The sequence below is a fragment of the Cyclopterus lumpus genome, chromosome 2 (assembly GCF_009769545.1).
Source record: "Cyclopterus lumpus isolate fCycLum1 chromosome 2, fCycLum1.pri, whole genome shotgun sequence".
NCBI classification, from domain to species: Eukaryota; Metazoa; Chordata; class Actinopteri; order Perciformes; family Cyclopteridae; genus Cyclopterus; species Cyclopterus lumpus.
This window is the reverse complement of record NC_046967.1, coordinates 6,178,836-6,203,627: the sequence shown is the minus strand read 5'-3', so window position 1 is coordinate 6,203,627 and position 24,792 is coordinate 6,178,836. Positions and strand designations below refer to the sequence as shown.

Genomic DNA, 24,792 nt, shown 5'->3' with positions numbered 1-24,792 from the left:
CAGGTACAGTTCAAGGACACCTCGGTTGCGTCAGGTTTAAAAGGTGTCTCAGAGCTGCTCCCCATCTCTGCTGGCACCTGACTACTTTGGACTCAAATAGCTCAGAAATGGCTTTGAGTGCTTTTGCTGGATAAGCTCCAACAGTGCAAATCGATAAGGTACGCCGGTTCGATATCAGGTGTGACATTTTGGAGGAGAGCCCATCTCGACTCCTCAGAACAAATCTTATTTTTGGATCTTTCCTTTTCTTTTCCATCTCTTTACTTGTATTTCCCAACCTCGTTTCTCCCCCCCCCATCCTTCTCCATCTGTATTCTCAGTCTTTCCACCTTCTTTTTTCTTTTGCTTGTTATCCCGATTCTTTCTGCATTCTTTCCTCTCACCCCGTTTCTGAACCACCTCGCGCCAATTTCCTCACAAATGCATTCGGAGGGCTTCAGCGATTAGCACACCCCATGTCCTCAGTCCATTTAATGCCCGGAGGAGCGCTAGAGCTCTAGCTGGTGCACGGAGAGTGACCGGCCAAGAAACGCATGACTCACTGTTTGGCTGCCGCGACTTAAATCAAAGGATCCCTTGCTGCACACGCGAGTGCATCCAAGCATGTGGACACAGACGCTGTATTTACATATACAGTTCAGCTCTTGGACGCTGTGCTTCTGGCTGGAAACGCTGCCTTATGGGTTTGCTGGCACGCCACACAAGTGGCTGCTCTCAAACATGACTCACGGGACTCTGCAACATCGCTGGGCCGATCGAGGCCACCAGTTGCTTTGGACTCGTTCCTCTCGACACTCCTGACCCGCTCCAATCGTTCAGAGCACTGGGCCAAAAGGCCTCAGCAGACATTTTGGAACTCCCACGGGACGAGCAGCACAAAATGTGTTGTTCGTGTTCACAAAGTCTAGACGTTTTTTTTTTCATGTTTTATTGTGGAAAAGATTTTCTTTGATCATATTTTACCTTGTTGTATATATATTTACATGCATACGTTGTATTATTGCTTACCTGCTATACACTTGCTTTATCTGTATCAATAAAGCTCACTAAAAGCTTGTGGGGGTTGCAGCCGGCTGTAGACGCCGCGACCATTCATGCTGTGTAAATTAATCGATGAGAGAATGAATGTCAGAGTGAGGGGCTTTTGTTCATTATGTGAGGTAAGTGTCAGGTTGTGAGAAAAGAGATTGATATGCACGAAAAGGTTGAATCGGTTTCGTCAACAGTTCAGCACATTTACTTTCATATAAATGTAGCTCACATTTACCCACATCATTTTGATACGTTTGGCAATATAATTGGCTTTTTAAATACGTGGACTCACATCGAAGTTTTAATCTTAACGGTGCAGTGTGAAGCCAAGGTTAAAGTCAGCTGTTGCAGTATCCCACCACAAAAGATGGATGTGACAATATATTAATTAAGGGAACAAGGAGTATTTCTGTGACTTAATTTGAGTGTCAGGTGATTGATGGTGAGACATTCAAGCATAATGAAATAATAATTCAATTTAAAAGTGCCTCTTTAAGCTCCATGTTTATTGTGATGGATTACCTATGGTTGTGGAAGTTGCTTTAAGTGTTCGGAGTGAGTGGCAGCGGATGAAACCAAAGCTTTGCACCTAGACCGAGCAGACAAACCAGGAGTGACAGCGGGGATAATAAAACACCGGAGGCGGAACAGGCTAATGTCAGCATGCTCACAGCGACAATGCAGGTACAATGTTTATCATGTTAGTTTAGTTAGCATGTGCTAATTAGCATCCAACACAAAGTACAGCTGAGGCTAATGGGAATGGCGTTAGCTCAGCATGCATTTGGTCAAAAAACAATTAAAAACTTTGAAAAGTCAGGGATTACCAACATCATTAGGATACATCATCTGGGAGTGATTGGTGTTGGTACCACATTTTGCAGTAATCCATTCAGTAGATGTTGGGATATTTCACTCAATGTGTAAAAACATTGCCCTGCTGGTGGCGCTAGAGAAAAACCAAAGTCGGTAGGGCGTATCCTCTGGGGACCGCGAGTGCTTGTAAAACAGCAGAGATATTTCAGTCTGGACCAAAGTGGCCGACGAACCAACGGGCAGACCAACATCCCCATCCCTCGAGCCACGCTGCTATCAGAGCTAAAAATACGCCACCGAATCTGCAGCAGCACACGTTGTATATGCTCTGAAACGACCTTGAGATTTGGTCTGTGTTGGACCTTTAAATATCTGTATTCAAAGACAAAGCCGTGATTACAGTTCAGCATGCCTCTGTACACAGACCGAGTTGACTACGAGGATGTCCTTGTCCTTCTGGAAGAATGGTTAGCATTGAAACGTTTGAAAAGCAGGCGGTGTGCTCCGGTCCTCTTTCTTCGCCTCAGACGGCTGCTGCCTGAAGCACCTGAACCAGCCGCACGTTATTGAAAGATGTGGTGATAACCAACGTCATCAAGGATAATGTGAAAAGAGGGTAAGCAGAGAGCTGTTGGAACTGTTGAAAGGAAAAAGCAGCTCCACAGAGGAGTCAGAAAGTTTTTCATACGGCTATTTTCATACGGCTATCGAGCAAAGGGAAAAATATGTTGCCTCCCTTTTTTAGTGTTCTCCCCTCCTGCCGTGTTGGTGACCGAGGCTGCCTGGTGTTTCCGTGGGTATATGATGCAACATTTCGTCAGTTCTCCCTCAGCTGGGCTTGCGGTCCTGTCGGAGCCCTCCTCCCCTGGGTCTGCTTGATGAACAGCGCGGCGGTTTATCCTCTATTTGTCATTCTTCTTGAGTGAAATATTTTTTTAATGACTATCTTCACTCTGGACAATTAGTTTTGTGACAGGCGCTGTGTTTAGGTCTAGTCCTACCAGCAAGTGTAACAGGGAGAGCTTGGTGACTTGAGAACTATATGTTATTTTAGGATGAGAAACTTTCATTTCAAATGCTGTTTGGCGTAAATCTGTCATAAAGGAATACAATGAATTAGTAAGACTGCATTCTAAATCTAACAGAAATACTTGATGCACAGAAAGTAGACAACGTTGACACCATCTGTACCCTGCCCGCTATATTCCAGTAGCAGCGGGACACTTCCTCAACTTTTCACCATGTCACCAAGCCAAGTTCCTTGTTTGTGCAATCGAAACGTGGTTAGAAATAAACCGCTTCTGATTTAAACATTGGCCAAGCAGTGGAATTACAATTTCCGGGTCCGTCACACGATGCCGTCGAACCCAAGAAGACTTTCATTTTAGTCCCATTTGTTTATTTTGAGACTCTTCATACCTTGTTACCCAGCTATCTTCCCACTAAAGACCGCTGCCCTCTGCACCTATACCCCGGGGGCCGAGTCATGTCGTCCCCACTAACAATCGGATCCAAGATCAGCGGCCAACAACGCAAACGTGTGGCGCCAAAGTTGACCAAAGTTCACCCCTTGTGAGTGAATACACAAATGATTATTATTATTGAACGATTCCATCGGAAAGATGATATCAAACTTCACAGAACTGGCATCGAAAGCCTCCCGGAGTCAAACTACTTAACTGTGTCTCCACGACAGACTTCACCTTCACACACTCGACGGTTAGATCCCCAGAAGGTTTACACCTATCTGCCCAGTACAACCATCGCTGTTTGCTGCTGGCCTCTGAGCAGCTTCACTGGAGCAGTTGGAGGTTATGACAAAACCTATTTTTAGCACTACTCGCACTCCTTATGGGGCAACTTTGCTCCTGAGCCAGGAGAGGGTAATGGCAACATGGAAATACTTTTCTAATAAAAAGGATTTCAGTTGACCATTTATAGCAAATGGTTAAACAGTTTCCCTCGGCAGCAACAACGATTCTGCTGAGAGAACTAACCCCCCCATAATTAACACATTAGAACAATCTTAATAAAAACGATGAAAACAAAAATATCGCGCATGTGGAGGAGGTTTGGGTCGTCCTGCATCACCGGGCCTCAGTTAGTCGGGGCGACTATGGGTCAGTGGTTAGCATGCCCGTCTTTCAATCAAGGGCTTGGCAGTTCAATCCCCGCCCTAGTCAATGTGTCCTTGAGCAAGACACTTAACCCTGCATTGCTCCCCGTAGCTGTGTCTATGGTGTATAATGTAAAGTGTCTTTGAGTATCTTGAAAAGCACTATATAAATTAAATGGATTATTATTATTTCACAGAGTGTTGTTGTGCATCTCTCTGGTGTCACAAGGCCTAAACAGTATCCGTCTGACTCACTCACCAACCGACAAAGACAAAGTATTTTCTGCAGCATTCATTTGAAGACAAACTTCCAAAAGTTTCAGCCAAGGTCTGAGTGCTTCGCACCTTTCTACAGGGTTAAAGTGTCCTGCTCAGTGACACTCCAGGACGGAGGCTTTTTAAAGGAGAGGAGAGCCATTTAGCTTCCCCAACTGGGCCCATTAATTTGCTAATGACAAATTTGACCCAGAACAAGAGAGTTGCAGAAAAAGCTTCTGGCTGCAGAAACTCCCAATTCACAGGCACATTAGCGGCCCATTAATGCATGCTGGAGGTGTGCTAGATTTATGCAAGCTCATGATATTAGGGCGTGTGTTTCACATACATCAGAGATATATACTTTTCTTTTTTGTTTACAAATATATGATTACTGGCGTGGATAGCAATTGTAGCTTTCTGTCTATTATCACGTTAACATACTTGTGTAAGAACATCTATTCATGGTGATATGTCAAGCTAAATCTATGAGCTCAATAATGATGTGTATATTCACCTTATGCTGAAGGTCTGCATTCATAAATATTAGATCCACAGGCTGAAATAAACCAACCTGGCTGCCGGTCTTCTAGCTAGCTCGCTAGCACCAATGTCCCGCTAGCTAGCTAGCTATTGTGAAATTGGTGGTTCTTGATTTAATTCATTAGTATTTTTTATTACCCCGTGATAAAACATTTAGTGCAAGTGCGTCCATTCCTCCTGGCAGTGAGAGTAATGACGCTGTAAGCTCACGGCTCCAAACGTCGTCGCTACAAATGTCCAATTAGGCCTTATTTAGAGAAACTGGTCACATGCTGGGAATCTAAACGGTCACTTTCTCGCCTCAGAAAATATTTACAAACTGTGTTCTTGGCAAGTAAAAGGAGGATAAAGCTGGCAACGCTAAGCAAAGTATTCGCTATCCGGTTTTCAAACGGTTGTAAGATCACAGAATAACGCGGTGTGGAAGCGCCCTAGTTCAGGGGCCTTTTCTCGCCTGATTATCAGTGCTCTTAACTGGGCCTGAAATCTGACAGACACAAGATCGCCTCCAGGGAAAGGAAGTTGTGGGAAAAGAGCGAAATGAGAAAAGGGAAGCAGTGTTACTATCGGAGATTGTGCAGCCGTGAAGTGGGGCCTGATGAAGCCTATCATTACTGAAACATGAATATAATTTGTTAATCAGACTCTGGCCTGCTTTACCTGCTAAAATATGAGACCGCTTTCCATTTTGATTCTCTCTCTTTAACACACCGGCTGATTGCCCCTGAACCTCTGTCGCTCCTTATCCATCTTCATCTTCCTTGCTCTCTCTTGCCATCCCATCCACTCTGCCAGTGCTCTCTTTCACAATGTGGCCCTATGCTCACTGAATGTAAATCACATTTCAGTCTCTTTCATCAGGCCCCGGCCTCTCTTAATGTTCAGTGAGCGATGCCAACATTCACAGGCTACCACTATTAATACACAACGACTCTGAAGTGGCTTGGGATCCGGCGGCTCTGTTTTCAGCCTCTCCAAATATACACTGAAACCATGGACTCTGACATACGTCATGCTTAGTTGATATTCTAGGGATTTAGAACTATAACTGTGCAAATGCGTAACACAAGCTCCTGCATGCAGATGGTCTTCACGTCACCTGAGCACGGCGGTTCAACTGGTACTACTTTTCACCAGACTGAAGTTTCTCAATAGCTTCTGGATGGACGGCCACCAAATGTTTTGCAATTACGTTACGAGAGCATGACTCTTCCCCTGACTCATAAGGTTGAGATTTGGGTTTTAGGGGAAACTGTCGGATGGATTGCCATGAAATCTGAGCTTTAGTCCAGAGGGTCTGAAATCTTTTCATGATTCCCAGTAGAGCTGCAGCGATTACTTGATTAGTTGACCCCTATTGAATTAAATCGGCAATTATTTTGATAATTGTTTAATGGGTGCGAGTAATTTTAGAAAGAAAAGTCAAAGTTCCAACTTCTTAAATGTGAATATTTTACGGTTTCTTTCCTCCATTATGACAGTAAACTGAATATTGTTGGGATTTTGGACAAAACAAGATATTTGATGACGGCATCTTGGCCTTTTGGAAACACTGATTGACATTTTTCATCCTTTTCTGACATTTCATAGACCAAACAACTAATTGATAAAAAAAATTATTATCAACAGATCAAGCCACAATTAAAATGGTTGTTGGCTGCAGCTCTGATTCCCAGAGATTATTCTGGGAAGAACTGTGTAACTTGGTACTAATTAGAAAAATAGACGTGTGCAATTTTTACTTACAATTCATTAAAATTGTTTGTCAGCTAAAAATTACACACAAAATAAAGTTTCCAATAAAACATTATTCATTGATGAATATTTACTTGCAAGTAAACACAGTAAGCTTCCTAGGAAATTAGAAAATTCTAAAATAAAGCTGTACTGAACTTGGTACACACTCTCATGTTCCCCAGGGGATGACTCCTAATAACCTTGCATCCAGTGGTTTATGATAGCTGCAAAACCAATGACATTCGTTGAAACCGTATGAAACTTCTTCTGCACTTTTGCATTTTTCATTTTAATCCCGTTCGATTTACAAAAGCCTCCAAAAATGACCCAGAAGCTTTTGTTGGCTTCATCCATCCATCAGTGCTAGCGTCAATGCTAACATGCTAACAGACGTATCCACACTGCAGAGAGAACGACTATTCAATGTGTCAAGATGTCCGCTGAAGGTGAACTGTAACTCGTTGTTCTGCGTTTGCATGCTGTTTTTTTCTCCGGTCATAAGGTTTAATGATTGAACTTTGCTTTTTCGATACGCAGCCAAAGAAATTTGCATTGGAAACGTTTTCTGAAGAGCGCTTCCTCTTCCTTTTATTTCGCATGACAACGATGAATGGCAGAGACGGCGGCGCTGCCTTCGCGTTGATGCCGCGATGAATGATGGAAAAAGCACGCCTCGAGGTCTTTGGCTAATTGTTGAGCACATATGCTCCTGTGGGGCATGTGGGTGTCAAAGTACGTTAGAGAAAAGATAATCCGAGTCTCACAACAATCTGTATGGAACAAGGCCCGCAGATATGCATTTATTACCCGGCTATGTGAACGGATTACCATACGGAGGAATGAATATGCACATGCTTCCACAATTCCTCTGGGGGAGGCGGCGTAGTATTGACAGCAATACAGAGAAGACTTTGTGCATGTGTTTTAATTTGTAAAAAACAAAGTGAGTGAGTCAAATGAAGCGGAGAGTTTCAGAGCCGTGTCCGGCGGACCACATAACAACTATTGTTGGAGCCGAGGCGGCGGGCAACAAGTCCTCGTCACACAACAGACTAGCGATGTGTCACCCGTTTCCGCTGCCAGCTCCATTAAAAGATTTGAATCTGTGAAAGTGAGACGAAAGAGAAGCCGGGGAAAAGTTAATGGAATTTTTACGAGCTCAATGGACTTGATGAGGACGCCGGTGTCCTCATCAAGTCTGGATCAATTTCTCCCTGCCACATATAGCTTTTAGTTTACTTAACATTTAATGAAGTGCGTTTAGGGACGGTGATGAATATTGACTTATTGGTTGGTTGTTTTCTGGTATTTTGGATACGGTTCCTAACCACAAGGCCGTCTAGCACACATTTCTAAGTGAGATATTTCCACATGGCAACGTGACAAAATTCAATCTTTCTGCTCAAAAAGCTGAAGGAAGGTGACTTTAAAAAAAAAAGCCATAAAAGCAAAGCACATAAAAGGCCGAAGCCATTGCTTTACTTGGTGTCTTTCAAATTGAATAAAAAAAGGGGGCGCGAGAGCGTTTTATGAAATGCTCTTTAGAGAAAATATGGTTACAGAGAGAGTTTCTTTTCAGTCCATTGAGCCAAACACATGAACAGACTTGAGGGGGAGTTAGTGAGTTAGTGACAGTGACGTTACGAGTTGTGAAAATAAACCAGGCGACATTGCAGACCTCTAATGCCACTGTCTGAATTTATGCCGACGCCTCACTCGGAGTTAGAGAGCACATGAGGGCTCCACCCAAATAAGTTCCCCTCTTTCCCTACTGAACCATGTTATCCTGTTCGCAAGGTATGACCGGCTTTACCGCAAAGTGTGACATTATTTTAAATTACCAAACACGTCAGAATTAGATATTCCGCCAAAACCTTGATAATCTGACTGCCTCGGACAAAAGAGAAGAGCCGGTTTGAGACACCTTCAGGCGTCAGATATGAACTCCAATTAACACCAGGTGATGAGTCATTGTCTCAGTCCGATAAAGACCTGATGAGGAGACCAGCATTGATCCTCCTTCTTTGGTTTAAAGAGGCTGTGTTTAACACTGTCGGGCTCACAGGTGCTACACTGCCACCCACTGGCCGACCACGGCGTGTGTTAGGTCATGGACATTAGCAACATTTGTTACATAACTAATAATGCATGTCGTGACATTTTAATGAGCTGCTGCAGAATAACAAAGCTGTCTAAAGAGCAACATTCTTAAAGCGTGGCCTATGTTTGTGCATGCATGTGTTTATCCTTCTGAGAACTCTGCCCCCCCCCCCCCTCTATGCATGTTATGATATAACACTGTTGCACCTCGTCTGTCTCATGCATGTGCATCACCGTGTGTGTGCATACCCCCCCTCCCTCTCCCGTGGGCACGGTCGTGACCAGAAGGTCAGACAGATGTTGTAAACACAAGCCAGGGTCCCTCGAGAATCGGGCCCCCGCTAAAAGATGGACAAAAACACGCACTTTGCACTCGAGATAAAGCATTGCATCACGACGCATCTGCGCTCGGACTGTAGAGCTGAGCGGCCACCTGGGAATCTATCAGTCATTGTTATGGCTGGCCGTCCAATGACATCGCAGCGTTTAAATAAACCAAATGGGGCACGGGGAGAAAAATACAGTGCATCATGAAATATTAAGCTCAGCCTTACAGATGAGTTAGAGACAAGGTCGTGTGTTGTAACCAGCCAGCTGCAGAGATCTCATCTGGGAATCTGGGAACACTGCCCGTACACTCCATTAACACTGACCACAGGCTCTTACAGGAACATACAAGCACTCATGAGGCAATGCCAAGATACAACATGGGCATGTGACATGCTGACATTTGGACCAGCTGGACAGTTTGTTGTTTTAAAAAAAAGAAATTAAATAAATGATGTTCTCTGCCTTGGGTAAAAGAGAGGAGGCAAGTTGTAAGTCGAAGAAAACGATTGTAAGTTGTGAGTCAGATGGAAGTTGACCAGCTGTTATAAAGTGGTTTATTCCACAATGAATCAGTTTCCTGAAAGAATGATATTAACAGAAGTCATGCTGGGACAACAAGACTAACTCTCATACTGTCCTAATTATAAAAAGAGGGATTAAAACAGAATAACTTGACAACAGATCGAAACTGTTTTAGCAAATACACAGTATTGATATAAGTATCTGGTTACTTTCCCTTTGTTGCGACTCCCTGAGGCTTTGACAAAAAAATTAAATATTCGTATTATTTATTTTGTTGTTGCCCGGGTGACAATCTTTCAAAGGGAACACACTATTATCTTGGAGTGCCCGGGGAGCAACTGGTGGTTCAGGGTCTCGCTAAAGGACACTTTGACATGCAAACTGTGTGGAGGACGGGTATCGAACCTGCTGCCTTGTGGTTACAGGCTGACCACTCTACCCCACGAGCCAACAAATATAGGGAGAGAACAAGACCTGCATAGTTGTGCGTATAATTGACCTCAATGTAGGCCGACACATGACAGTGTATATTTTTTTTCTCCTCTTCATAAGAGTTTGATATTGTTATAAGAGGTAAAATAGCAATACGATGTTAAGAATTGTCTTTATTCTTGTTCTATAATTTCATAAATACAAGAAACTACGAGGTTGCACGGTGGTTTAGTGGCTAGCACTGTGGCCTCACAGCAAGAGGGGCCTGGGTTCGGATCCCGGTCTGGGCGGTCCTTCTGTGTGGAGTTTGCATGTTCTCCCTGTGGGTTCCCTCCAGGTTCTCCGGTTTCCTCCCACAGTCCAAAGACACGCAGCTCAGGTTAATTGGACCTCTAATTGTAGGTGTGAATATGAGCATGAATGGTTGTCTGTTTCTATATGTGTCCTGCGATAGACTGGCGACTTGTCCAGGGTGAACCCCAATGTCAGCTGGAATCGGCTCCAGCAACTCTAAATAGGACAAGCGGTTTGGATAATGGAATAACAAACTATAGTTTTTTTGTATATATAATATGACTATGTATAAAACGTTATAAGCTTTGATATCAAATAGCTTTTGCGGCTCCAGACACATTTTATTTGGTGGAAAATCGGGCAAAATGGCTCTCTGGATAGGAAAGGTTGCCAACCTCTGACTTAAAGGTACAATAGTTGACTTCTTGGCCACAAGGGGGCAGCAGAAACAAGGTGTAAACAGAACAATGATATATTCTCTCCCAAGTTGTTTCCAAATATACCGTATGTATGTGGATGGACTGACACGTCGACAAACACGGGAATTTCACCCAGTAGGCCGCCATTTGTGTCCCGCGTGACAATTCGCTTCCACGGCGATGCCGTTGGTTAAGACGCCGTGATCAGCTGTAACCACCCATATGAGAGCGGTGTAGAGCGGCGGCACCTTCACATGCACTAAAAGCACGTGCACCTAACCCTGCTATGTCAACAAAGCACGGAGACGCTCTGATAACAACACACAGGGAGAGAGACGGAATTCTCAGCTCAGGTCAACATTACTCCACTATATCTTTACATAGATAATAGCTGTTTGCTGCTATATTAATGCTCTGAACGTTGTATATTGCTGCTTTAAACAAAAAAAGACTGATAACACTGAATCTCACTAAAGGCTCAGTGACATTGTGTTTATCAAAAGGCTAAGACAATTATCAGAAGGGTTTGTACCTAATGGTCAACAGGGTACTGGAATGTGAAACAGCCATAATAAAACCAAAGTGGACATCTTATCTCGGGACTGTTACAGCTCATACCACAGCAGACAAAACACACCGATGGCTGGACAGAAGCACAAAAGGAAAGCCTCGAAAGACTTTAGTGATGTGGATCATTAAGAACAGCAATCTGTGAAATGTTCCTCAGCAGCCAGATGTGATTTGATTCCAGCAGAACCACGTTTCCCCGATACGTGGTCTCTGGCCTGGCCGAGAAGCTTCGCTCTGCTTCCTGTAGCAGCCGACATGCCAATTACAGGGCTATTTTTAAAGTCCTGCTTAACCATAAAGCCCCCCAAAAATAGGTCTGAAATAACAGGGTGTCAAATATCAGCAGGCCAGTGGCACTGCACAGATGTAGCCGGTGTGTATCTGTGCCACCAGTGGGCATTGGCACACACAACCACAATCCCCATAATGCATTGGCTCTTGCGGATTTTGTTTTAAGAGTTTGGATACTATCAAGCGAGAGGCTTCTATGCACCCCCACTGAGCTTGGAACTTTTCGAGGGGTTAGATTCGATGTCCAACCACATTAGGAGCATAAAGTAGGTCATCTGGGCCTTTTTCTTCCATTCGCCAGACATTTTGTAAATGGGAGGTTTTCTCATAATGACCCGCTTCTCTTCCAACAGACTTAGATTTTCCTCTCCAAGAAGCCAGCTGAGATGGAAAAACTAAGCTGGAGAGAGAAGACTGCCCTCCTCTCTGGCAAAGAGACGTGTGCTGTCAGCGTTTCTTTTACCAGTCAACGAAATGACAAAAAAAAAGAAAAATCTCCAGCGAGTGAATCGTATCAGCGATAAGCAACATCTTGTTTCAATTCCAATTATATCCAAAAATAAGTCAACAGTAGGGCCAACCAATATAGCCCTGGACTCCCTGGAGTCATTACATAACAAAGAGAACCACAGCTTTGAAATCTATGTAGTGTTCAGTTCCAGCACTCAGAAACTGGATCTGTTTTGCCTGAGGCATGACTTCACGGTCGTCTCACCACAACTTATGTTCAAGTTCCTTTGAAGGGTGCAAAATCTTTTAATAAATGTTGCATCAAACCCATCCATTAATCCGGCAGTAACCGAACGCTCAATCTACCTGGAGAAAAGTTGAATTTCACGGCACGAGAAAAGTACAGTTCATGCCTAAAAAGTCAAACGCACAGTGCCAGTTAACTTACGGTGTTCGCCGCAGCAGGCTTCTCAAACATCCTCTTCAGGTTATCAAGTGGGATGTCAAACCTCTCAATGTTCTTAGCAGCCTGCAGGTCCTCTCTGAGCACTGGATCGTCCGGTGTCTCTACCTGCGGCCCGGAGGCACTACAGGAAACGAAGCCCGAGGTCGCTGACACTGCTCTTGCTACCTCTTCTCCATTTCCTGATTGAATTTCCATTGTTGTAGAGAAACCGTATATACCCCCTCCTCACCCACCCTCCCCGCCTTTTCCCCTTCAGGCTGGTGCTCGGAAAGGAAGTCTATTGTGCGAGGTGATTCGGAAAGGGGGTGAGGAAGCGAGGGAGAGACAGAGGGAGTTATGAGAGGGTGACGAATGGAGATGGAGATGCAGGAGCTGCTGCTCTGGAGGCTCTCTGGGTTGTGCCGGCACGCTGAGTGGCTGGAGGAAAGAGGAGGAGAAAAGGAGAAAAGTTCACTGCCCTGTAATTACTCATGCATACACAGAAGCCTATGTAAACTCACATGTGAGCTCGGAAAAAGCTAATTGAGATACGAGTTGTAAGGGCATGCCAAAAGGAGTGAAGGAAAAGGAAAGGAGGTGGCTGCCAGAGGAAAAAATAAGGAGAGAGGAGGGAGAAGTTTTACTGATTCTGTAAGGTTAAGCTTCATGCTTTGTTTCCTGCAGAGCCTCGGTCCTCCTTAACAGCTCGAAGACTGTATTTCATTGTATGCTATTTCATACTTCTCCTTACAAATAATAAATATTGTACTTTTTATTCCACCATATTTATTGAAGGATTTACAGATTTACGATTTTACGCAAGTACATGTTCACTAAGGAAATAAAAAAAATGATGCATCATTATACATTAAACAATCAAACAGGATATAAAGTGGTTGTAATAAGACAAACCTGAACTGACGGTTAGCAAGCCTGTTAGCTCGGTTAGCTTTATTTTCCCCTTTTGCATAGAGTTTTTACAAAAGTTAATGATACTTGTTTTGATCAGCAAATCCTCACAAATGAACACCACTTCTATGATTTTTAAGGTTAGAATATCGCCTGTGCGAGGATGCGACTCCTAATCTAACGTTACGTTAGCCGTTAATTCGGCACCCTGCTTGTGAAAACCACCATGTCTCATTTTCTGACAGAAGAAGTGACTTGTGGGCGTTGAGGCTTTGGAGTGGTTTAAAAGCACCTTTTTAACGGAGCGAGTAACAAAAGTAATGCAACATATTAAGTGTAAATGTTAATTGGTTAAGTAATGTAATTACATTTAAATTAGTGTTATTAAGGAGTCAGAGATCAGAGTGTTAAAGTAATTTGGCCTAACATTACATGTAAAAAATGAAATATTTCACAGTTGGTGTAATAATGGTGTTTTATGGTAATTTCTGTATTTTGTCACGTTCAATGAATGTGTAAGCCCCGTTTGGGGCAAATGGGCGGATTACCACTTTAAGCCCTTTCTACATATTGGGTTTTAATAAGGTCAAAAGAAAAGGAAGAAGCATCCCAAAGAAAATAAATGGTTGATATTTGCAATCATCTTTTTTTTACACTTGGACGTGGGACGCTAAAAGTGAAAAAGCAAAGCCAGCATCAACAAAACACAAGGATTAAAAGCTGACAATAATGAAATCTGCTTTTCCTTTTGACCAACTGGTCATAAATGAACATCTGCGGGCTTTCAGGAAACAGATTAACAGCTCCCCCCATCCTCCCTTTAACACCCGGTCGGTCTAGGGCGGGTATAGGAAAGCTCATTATTCCTGAACAAATCAAGGAAGGCCCATAACAACTAACCCCACTGGCCTGCCCTGCATCCATGATGGTGGATACATGGTTAATTTTTCACCACACCGACGCTTCCTATAGGGAGTGTTATCCTGCCCTCTAGACTGGCAAGAAAAATGGATATTAACAGGTTAACTCGGCTTCCTCTGTGAATCACATTCCACCTACTCTCATCCTGTCATGTTTAAAGTGTGATTCTTACTATATCGAAGAAAATAGGGATTTGATAGCTGCAGAACAAATGTCCCTCCCCTCCCCTGTTATATTCAGGTGAGCTGAGAAAAGAGAGAGCAGGGGTCAAGTGATGGAGAGGGGAACAAGAGGGGCTGACAGCGGAGCTACAGCATCGTCTGGAGACAAAGACAAGCAGAGTTAAAAGCCTGAAACAGTCAGTCAGAGCCACAATAGAAACATCAATACTGAGGGAAATACTGAAAAGAATTGAGAGGCAATCCAGATAATCCAATCCTAATGAATGAACGGTCATGATATATGCATCTGATAGTACTTTGGAGGACACAGTATCACTCCAATTATACCAGAGGCAGATACATTATTTAGAGAGGACCAAAGGTATGTGTGTCACTTTCAGCTGGATCTAGTGTCCAATGAGGCCACTCAGTTTACAGCACTTATCCGTATACACAAGGACAAATAAAAAGTGCATATCTGATTATTCCATTGATAATTTCTTATTTTTTCCACTATTATTTGATTTCAGTGATTAAAAAAAAAAAAAGACGTACATTTTGAGAGAAACAGGATGCCAACACTGCCTGACTGTTTCAGGCTTGTACCTGGATTCGTTGCTTAGTGCGAGGCTGAGTGGAATTCAGTGTGAGAACAAACATAATGCCCCCTAACACACAGCTCCAGAGCAGCTTTCCTTTAATACAACAAGACAATATTTCTGCCCGAAAGGGGCTTTGGAGTGACTATCTGGTGAAGATCCACGGGGGTAAAAACACTGTCAGCTTCTATTAAATAAAACATATTGCAGGTTCTGTGTTGGCTCCCATGTTGAATTCCTTGCCAAGGACTCCAGACAACTTTATTTAGAGGACAGACTGAAATATAATCCCTTGGATGAAGATAAGATGGAAGTAACTATTCTCACTTTATTTTGTCTACACTGTCAGAGAGAAGTGCACACAGATGTCAAATGCTCCAGTGAACCAGTCAAAGAGGCTGTCACTAAATACATCCACTTAAAATCGTTCAACATCGTATACTAGCCAAAAGGTCCTTGTGGTTCCCAAGAAAAAGTCTGGAAATATAATAATCTCACAGTCCTGATATAGAAAAACAGTTTAAGACCCCAGCCAGGAAAATCCAGCACACATTATTCATTATTGTTGGTTTGTTGATATTAAAAGGGAATGCCATACTCTCACATTCCAAAAATTCTGCCAAAAATGACATTCAGGCTTTTGGAAACCATCATTATGCTTTTCAAGAAGTATAACAAACCATTACTTTCATAGAAACTACACTAATCAATGTATTTGTATATACACTTGCTCATGTCTTCTCAGCACTACAGAGAGTTTTGAGCATCTTTCAGCTAATTTAAATTTACATTGTATGGCTTTATACTCTCTAACCTCTCATAAAACCTGTTTCAGCTGTTGTAAACCAAAATGCTCTAAACCCAGTGTGTTGCTACCTGCACAGTACCAAAGCAGGACTCCAAGTTAAAGCTAATGTTGCTCCACGTCCGCTGGATGTGTGAATCGGAAACGGCTAACACGTTCGCCATAATGTGAAACGTGTGAATTCAGCTCACGTTAGCTAACGTTGGATAGTTGTTGTGCCCTGAGTTATGACTTTTTGAATCTTCTGTAGCAGTGCTACTCTACAGTATGAACATATCACAGATAAATTCCTCTGTGGTTCTAGCACAGAGGCAAAACAGGAAGAAATCACACCTGTGTGCAGCAGCAGGATGTTATCACGGCAGCCATTTTAACATGTCATAGCAGGGCAAACACAGGTGGAATTAATTAAGTGAGGCCCCGTTCTATTTAGTGTGTCACAGCCATTCCAGTGAGCCAGCGTGCACACAGCAGGCCCTGGCCCACCTAAATGGAACAGGGCCATAGTTGTAGGTATTAAGTAACACCTGTGTTAACCCCTAGCTATTGCTACTTCGGGCCACAGCGGCCACTGTTCAGCAAACCTACAGAGTCACACTTTGACTGAATGAATGACATCGCCCCGTGATTGTTAACAAGTATTTTATAGTCTCATAGTTCAGTATTTTAATGGTTAATAATTTTCTTTGTTGGGTTTTTATACTCTATTTGTCTTTGTCTTTACCCTGTTTACCATAATGCTTCAGTGACCTTTTTTTTCAGCGGGGATCAGTAAAATGTCTCGTTATTATCTCATCTTAAATTGAATATCTCTCCACAGACACAAGGTTTATTATGAGGTGCTGCAATTTGCTTTATTGGCGTAATCATTTATCCCCAGCCCACTTCCTCTCCTCTTCAACCTCACACACTAATTTCCGTCATTTACCAGAATGCCTTTCAACAACTCTCAGAGGAATGTGTAGATGGTTGAATTAATATCTCTACCCTCCCGGTATGATTTTTATGCAGCGGAGGGAGTCCAACCAGGGCTCAAGGGATTAAACCCTGTAGACTCGTGACTCCAACTGAAGCAAAAGGTTCCAGAATGGTGTCATTGATTGTTGAACTCTGACCCCAGTTATCCAGAGGAATAAGAAAAGGTCATTACACCATGGAAAGTCAAATGTATCACCAAATGCAGTTTTTCAAGCAGTGTTTAGTGTTTATGATTTTCATGAGGACCCAGGTTTATGTCCTATATTTTGCCATTTTTTCTTAGAAAAATAGGCAACTTGAATATGTGAAATTGGGCTTTTGGAAATTGTAAAATAAATGTTTTCAATATTTTTTTAATTTACCAATCAATTAATTATTAATTAAGAAAATAATCGGCAGATTATTGATAATGAAGATGAACATTAGTTGCAGTCGTCATGTAAACCAAGAAAAGAGCCCTGTGGCACCCTCATTGCTATCAGGAATGGAGCTGACAGGCTAATAAACTGATTGATTAGGCCATGTCTGAAAAGCAATCAAATATATATATATATATATATATATATATATATATATATATATATATATATATATATATATGCGGATTAATCGTTGTTCTACAACTACAGAATATTACCCACATACTCTGGAAGTCAAACTTCACTGCATTTCAGGACTAAATCAACTTGTGTCCTCCTCCAGAGATAATTAGTTTCACTCCCACAGGAATTCACTATAGTGTGCTTCCCACTACACCCATTATGATACTTCCTGCTCCCTTTCTAGACCCACTGGTACACATCAGTCAGTGGAGATCAGATGACAGCGACACGACTCCAGTTACTGGCGTTTTACTTCCCACCTCGCCTTCAAGTTAACACAACGGTGTCTTTTAAGGTGACATGCAAATAAAATGTTACGTCTTTGTTCAAAGCTGGAGCGAATCCCCTAGTGGTCGCCGTGTGAGCTCATCTTATGCTAAGTAACAACCACTTAATGCCCTTCTCCCTTCTGTGAGAAAGATCAAAATAACAAATCAGTTAATTCCAGGAAAAGCAGAGAGTAGGTTACAGTGCACCGTGCACCGGTTCGGAACTAAATCTTGATGCCCTCGGGATGGGAGGCAAGAGTGGAAGCTGTGAGATCATCCTGGGCCGCGGCATTGGCTTGTTTGACTTGGGGCTTCGCCTGCGGGGTTCTTTAAACAGACGGGGACGCCATCTGCTCTCCTGACCGGTTCGCAGCACCTCCTCTCTCTTCTGAGGAGGAAGAAATGTCTCAACATTACAGCCGGCCGAGGCAGTATACCCCGGTTTAAATGGGGCGATAAAACACGGTCAAAGATGGAGCTCCTGTGTGAGAAATTAGAGGGTTGCATGGGTCTTTCAGTGGGTTGACACGCTTGAAAGATCTCATTTACCCTGGTTTTATAGAGGAAATACCTTTCACTTTTACAAGAAAGTCCAGTATTGGGGCGCCTTTGAGAGATCTCTGTATGGGCCTTCGTTAGTCTCAAGCAAAACAGAAAAACATAGATGTAACTTATTCTTCCATTATAGGTCTTAATCACCTAATTCCACATACATTGTGCACAGTAAAGGTAATATTTTGTCAATAACCACAATTAATAAATAATGCTATTACAAGGTAATGTTGAAGTGAGTGTTCACTCAGCTCTTGGAAGGGCCCTCCGGTTCCCCTGCTTCTTTTTCCACCTCGAATGCCTGTCGTCTGCTGTCAATGCCAAGTCTGCCATCTGGTGTCCGCTTCCTGGAAACACCGTAGAATTATTAAAGGAAGGGTGACGTCAATCTCTCAGTTAAAGAAATTAGGCTCATCAGATTTTGTTAAAGGCATAAGTAGAAATATCTTGCTTCAGATGTTCCATTACATCTGGCTTGAGAATGAACATATTTAAGTTATGAAGACATTTCTGACTGACAGCAGCACTGGAGGTCATCATTCTTGGAACAAACCATTAGAAATTAAATTAGAAGCTAAGAGTCGGCCCCGTTTATCCAACCTAGGGGCCGCGGTTCTATTCATCTATCTTTCCATATTTAAGGAGCATCTGTTTTACACCTGCAGCACCAGCTTTTCAATTCAATTCAATTCAGTTTATTTTGTATTGCTCAATATCACAAATTTAAAATTTGCCTCAGAGGGCTTTACAATCTGTACACATACGACATCCCTGTCCCAGGACCCCACATCGAATCAGAAAAAACTCCCCAAAAATTACCTTTCACAGGGAAAAAAGGGAAGAAACCTTCAGGAGAGCAACAGAGGAGGATCCCTCTCCCCGGATGGACAGATGCAATTGATGTCATGTGTACAGAAGGAACATCATTTACAAAGTTACATAAACACATTACATGAATATGACAATGTATGAATGGAACTCCAATCCATGAAACAGAAGGAGGTAGAGAGGAGGGGGGGCCGGGCACATCAGCAGGGCCAACGCGGGAGGCCGGCTCACCAGGCATCAGACACCTCCAGGTCCAATGGACCCAGCTGGATGCAGTTGCTGTAATTGAGGAGCTACTGCGATAGAAAAGCCCACCGAGGGGTTTTTACGCCACCCAGACAGGTGTATGCACCTCCTGATGGGAGCCCCTCTCAGGACAGACTTGTTTTAATGACCGTCTCTCTAAAGGGCCTTTTTCACTGCGTGTCGAAATAAATCCCCCGAAACAAACTGCACCACAACACCGAGCTAATAAATGTTGCATTTAATCCCACAAACATCCTCATTTGTAAAGCGGTGTCTTGTCTGCTTTCACATGCAGTGTTGGAGTCAAAAGGTTTCATGTACTTGGATTTTTCATTTCAAATGAAGCGACATTTACGACTCCCGAGAAGAAAAGGTGTCGGCAGATACCTGTATCTCTCGCTGCCATCATTCTTCTTGGGAGGCATCAGAGAAACCTCCATTTTTGTTATGTTGAGACCCATATACATAATTTCAAAAATGGTGTGCCAGCTGTAAACAAAGGGCTGTTTTTGTCCAAATGGAAATACCTACAGCAGATAGATTATATACAAACTGTATTTGTTCCCCATAGGAAAAGAAACTCCCTCGACCCATCCCTTTGTCTCCCTCTCCCTCACTCACACACACACACACACACACACACACACACACACACACACACACACAGATGGGTCCGTGGGTCACGGAGCAGCTAGACGCCTGAGCCATTTATCTGGCTCCCTGGGGAAACAATTACACCCCACCAGGCTGCAGAACTGGACAGGGGCTGGGAATTAATGATGGCTCATGACTTACAGTGAAAGGAGGGTGTCGCTGACCGGGAGCCCCGCCCCCCGCTGGTTGTTGACACCATGGTAAATTACATTAATTGACCCCGGAGTCACAAAACAATACGCGTGGTATTCCAGTAGCACCAAAGTGTTTGAAGATGTCATACGAAGGAGCTATTAAATTAAAGAACATACAGTATTTTGGCGGCGAATGAGCGTATTATCATCCATAGATATCACTTGGCAGCATGTGTGTACAGCTGATTATCAATTATAAGATAAGTCGGGTGCAACAAGCAATATTAGGCACGTTTAATTAACCTGATACTTCCTATAGAATTAAGGGCAGAAAAAAAAGCAGCACCAACGCTGACGTGTATAAACAATATAGCATATAGCATTCAGCCGGACCCAGCAGCATGCAACGTCGGGGATGTGTTAGATTTGAGTCACTTGCTCACCGGCTGGGGCATTAAAACTGAGTTTAATTAAAGCAAAGGCTTCCTTCTCTTCTCAGGGAGACTTTATACTCCACTGTATCTTTAAATAGTAGTTTGCTGCACTATTAATGCTCTGAATCCCTCATGTTGCTCCTTTAAGGTAAACAGGACCGTTTTCTTTTGGTACAATAATGCTAATGTGAACCCGTAATGTGAGAATTCTTATTATATTAAACTGCGACACTTCTCCCTGTGATGCACTTTGCAATATTCATGAGTGCGAGGACAGCTGTCTCCTCTTTCTGCACCCCCCCCCCTGGTTTTCTGTGTTACTCTTTTCAATCCCCGATTTATGAAGGCTGTGCGACGTGTAAATAATAAAATAATAATTTAACTATAACAAGTTTTGTGTCATCAGACCATTTCAACAGAACTGCATTGCTAGGCAACAGCTTGGGTCCGTGTGTACTTCCTTTCAGCTGATGTCATTCACATGCACTGCAACGAGGAATTTGTCAAATATATATAAATATTCCAACATTAAATAAAGTGGGACACATTTGGAATGCTTACACTTACAACTGTGAAATGATCTACAGTAATAATAATAGTCCAAAATGATGTGAAATTACAAGTAAAAAAAATGAACATATACTTAACAATTGATTTCTTAGGAAAACATAATGCATGGCTGTATATTGAACTACCAAGCAGACACATAGTTAGCAATGGCTCCATCTTGACCAGATACATCACTGACATGCTGCTTTCATATTAATCACCAATACTAATTAAGCACGTGATATTTTCCCGATGACGTCGCTGTACTTTTACTTGCGTCTTCAGCCACTGGTCGGAATCAGGAATACATCATGTGTTACCGTCAGGAAGTTGTCAAGCGGCAGTGAGGTCACTGTAAACTAATTTATAGTCCCAGATGACACTCTGCAGCTCCCTTTAAAGGAGTGATACAATATAGATGCAGCGATTACTTCATCCTGCAGACATGAAACACAGAAACAATCGTATGTTTGGTTCATTATTCATGACGGGACACCGACCTGGAGTCTTATCAGCACACATTCACATGTACAGACGGTTGCGGTGTCCTCTCTTGACCTCAAGAGTACCGACTTGGATGTTTATAAGAGAGGGGAGCCATTAGCTGCTTATTTATACATGTGTTATTCCTCTCTAAATAATGAGGACGTTTGATGTGTCCTACGATAAATACAAAACACAATCAGGTGCCTGATAGACGGTGATTTTCATGTCTAACTTTCAGACCCATTGTTCAAATTTTCAACACCGCCGTGTTCTCTCTCTGTCTCTCTGTCTCTCTCTTCCAGCTTTCCCCTCATGCTTCAGCGTTAGAAGCTAGCACATCCCAGCCCCCATCTCCCCACAACCCCTCTAGCTGCCTCCTCCTCCTCCTCATCAGCGCACCCCCCCCCCTCCCCCCCACCCCCCTCACTCTCGTGGCCCGTTGCCATGGAAGCTGATTGGAAGGAGCACTCTGTCTCTCCAGCACATTGCCACTCCATCCTTGCCAGGAGAAAACAAGGCAATTCAGAGCAAAGCACAACCCCCCCCCCCCCCCCCCCCCCCCCAAATATAAAGCCCATCCCGAACAGCAAGTAAAGGTCAGCTATTAGTATTGGACAATAATGATAAACTACATATTCAAAAAAACTGTTTTCATCATCGTGTTTTTTTTGGAAAATCATTATTAGTTTAATTTTATTCACTGCAGTAACTTCTTAATTTTTCAATTTCCAACAATACGAACTTCCAAAACACCTACATATTGTATTGACATTTCTGCAGCGATGAGAGAATATGTATTCATACCAAACACTTGATTATGTTGAGATGTGTATTTTGCCCTCACGGTCAAGGACACTTTACGCCACACTCGAGTGGTTTTCCCCCTGACAGCTTCAGTACTTTTTAATTACCATTTAACTAATAAATGAAGCTCCTCGCTGCAGAGAGAGAGGGGGGTGGGGGGGTGGGGGTGAATAATCAGCTGTTGCAGATCTTAATGCCCACAACAATGTTCCACCTGGCAGATGTGTTTCAAACCCCCATGTTGTGGACTCTTCTCTGATTATCACCATGGGCCATAACAACGAGGCATATGAGGAATATTTGCCATAAATGCACCAATCAGGAGAGCAATTTGATCTGATTTTAGTAGGTCACAAGGCTGTAAAACTAATTAAAGAACTCAGTCCATGTTGTTTCCCCACTTCCTCAGCATCGCGATCGAAAAAGAAAATGTCTTCCTGACAGATGATTCACTTTAAAACACACACTCTCTCTCTCTCTCTCTCTCTCTCTCTCTCTCTCTCTAGTATACCGCAGACAAACTCAAGGCTAAGGCTCTCGGTTGCTTTATTTCTGATATTTTTCCACCAAGCTCGATTATAATGGGTAGATGGAACATTCAGGTTCTAGCCATTGCTATAGCAACAATGTTTAGGGGCTTGTGGGTGGGGGTGGGGCGGTTGATCGCATAATTTTGAACCGAATGTAGTTCATATTCATAGTAATCTCCAAAAATTACTATATATAAAAAAACAAGCGTTCCAGTTTTCAGTGGCCGATTTAGATCTGGGTTTGAGCAGCGGGTAGCTCTCATGAGCCCAGTGGTCCTTATGCTGTGGCTGGGGTCAGTGTGAAGGTCACGTATGTACAACTAAACTGCATTCTCCATTCACAACAAAACTACTTGGTAAGGTTGAATAAAACGTCATGGTTTGGCTTAAAATAAGTACTTTGGTTGCATTATTGAAGTCATTGGCGGCTTTTGGTCTCACATGGGACACGCAGTCTCCTGAGTAAAGGGCCCGATCCCAATGTCCCCCCTAAAGCCCTAAACCCTGAACCCTCAGGGACTTATGGACGTCTGCTAAGTGGTTTAGTGTGAGAGGCTGTGAGGGCTTGAAATGGTGTAAATACGAACGGGACAGCACTTTTCTGCGACGTATCACGTCACCATGACAACGTCAAAAAATGTTAAGCACAATTATGGGTATCTATTTCATATTTTTTACCAAACAGCTCTAATGACAAAAACGAAGTGTTTGATGAATAAATCTGTGTCACATAATCTCTATATGGATTCTCTGCTGTCACATGTTTTTACGTTCCATCTTTAATCCTCGGTGTTTCAGCGTGAATTTAATTTGTCATGCCAAAGAAATGCGGACTCATGGAAAAGGGTTCATAAAGGGCACAAAAGAGTGTGGAGATTGGGTTTGTATACGTATGGGACAGACGGAGGTAATTGACTGATCCATGGGTTAATGACGGCGAGTGCTACCGTTACAGAACACACTGAAATGTGTGCGTCTTTGAGCTGTGCAGACGAACAGAGGCAGTGAGTCATCATGCATGAGCAACAAAAAACAGCCGTTTCTCATTTTAGTCCAAGGCACCTGTCATGCTGCCAGTCAGACAGTTAGCAGGTGGAACAAGTGCGGCTGTAGAAATGGCGACTGTGTATTGGTGTTGATGGGGACGGGCACAGCTGGTCCATTCGTCTTGTACGCGTTGTGCTTCCTGTTGTGTTTTTTAATCAACGTCTGTCTGCGTATGAGTATGAAGCGTCACACGCCAGCTTCACAACCATAAGTCCTTGTAAAAATATCCGTTTAGATGAACTGATATGTTGGTAATTCATTAAGAATGAAAATAAAGCTAATGTTAACAAGCGCTAGCTTAGCATGGTAGCAGAAATGTGCCATCTCATCTTTTGACAGAATGGGGTTTTGTTAGGTTTGACCTAATATTAATTTGGGCTAAATTGTAAAAATAATTTCCATGTCAATATGTTTGTATGCAGAGTATATATTATGTGTCATAGATGTACAGAAAGATACCACAGCATTATTGTGATTGAGGCTAAATTATAAAATGTAAAGTTTCTTTAAAGTCCTCAAACCCATTGGACCACACGGCTGTTTGTTCTGACCCTCCACGACCTACAGGAGTGATTCCTAAATTAGAGCTGGGTTAGGTTTAGGGAACAAAGCTACTGGGTTTGCTTTAGGCAACAATAATTCAGGTTTAGCCCACACAACTACTGATTTAGGTTTAGGGAACAATACTTCAGGGTTAGGCAAGAAAACCTATTGGGTTAGGGTTCAGGCCAGAAACTACTGGGCTATGTTTAGGCAAGAACACTACTGGGCTAGGTTTAGGCAAGACAATGACTGGTTTAGGCAAGAACACTACTGGGCTATGTTTAGGCAAGACAATGAATGGTTTAGGCCAGAACACTACTGGGCTAGGTTTAGGCAAGAACACTACTGGGCTATGTTTAGGCAAGACAATGAATGGTTTAGGCCAGAAC

At 42.9% G+C, this 24,792-nt stretch overlaps 1 protein-coding gene across 1 annotated transcript in view; it reads right to left on the bottom strand.

Moving 5' to 3' along the window:
- Window positions 1-12,572, bottom strand: part of xirp2a (xin actin binding repeat containing 2a) — a 43,205-nt gene extending 30,633 nt beyond the window's left edge. Inside the window, exon 1 of the mRNA XM_034547566.1 lies at window positions 12,356-12,572. Coding sequence (XP_034403457.1) covers window positions 12,356-12,568 — 213 coding nt within the window. The 5' untranslated portion in view covers window positions 12,569-12,572. The remainder of the gene's footprint in view (window positions 1-12,355) is intronic.
- Window positions 12,573-24,792: the final 12,220 nt, after the last annotated feature.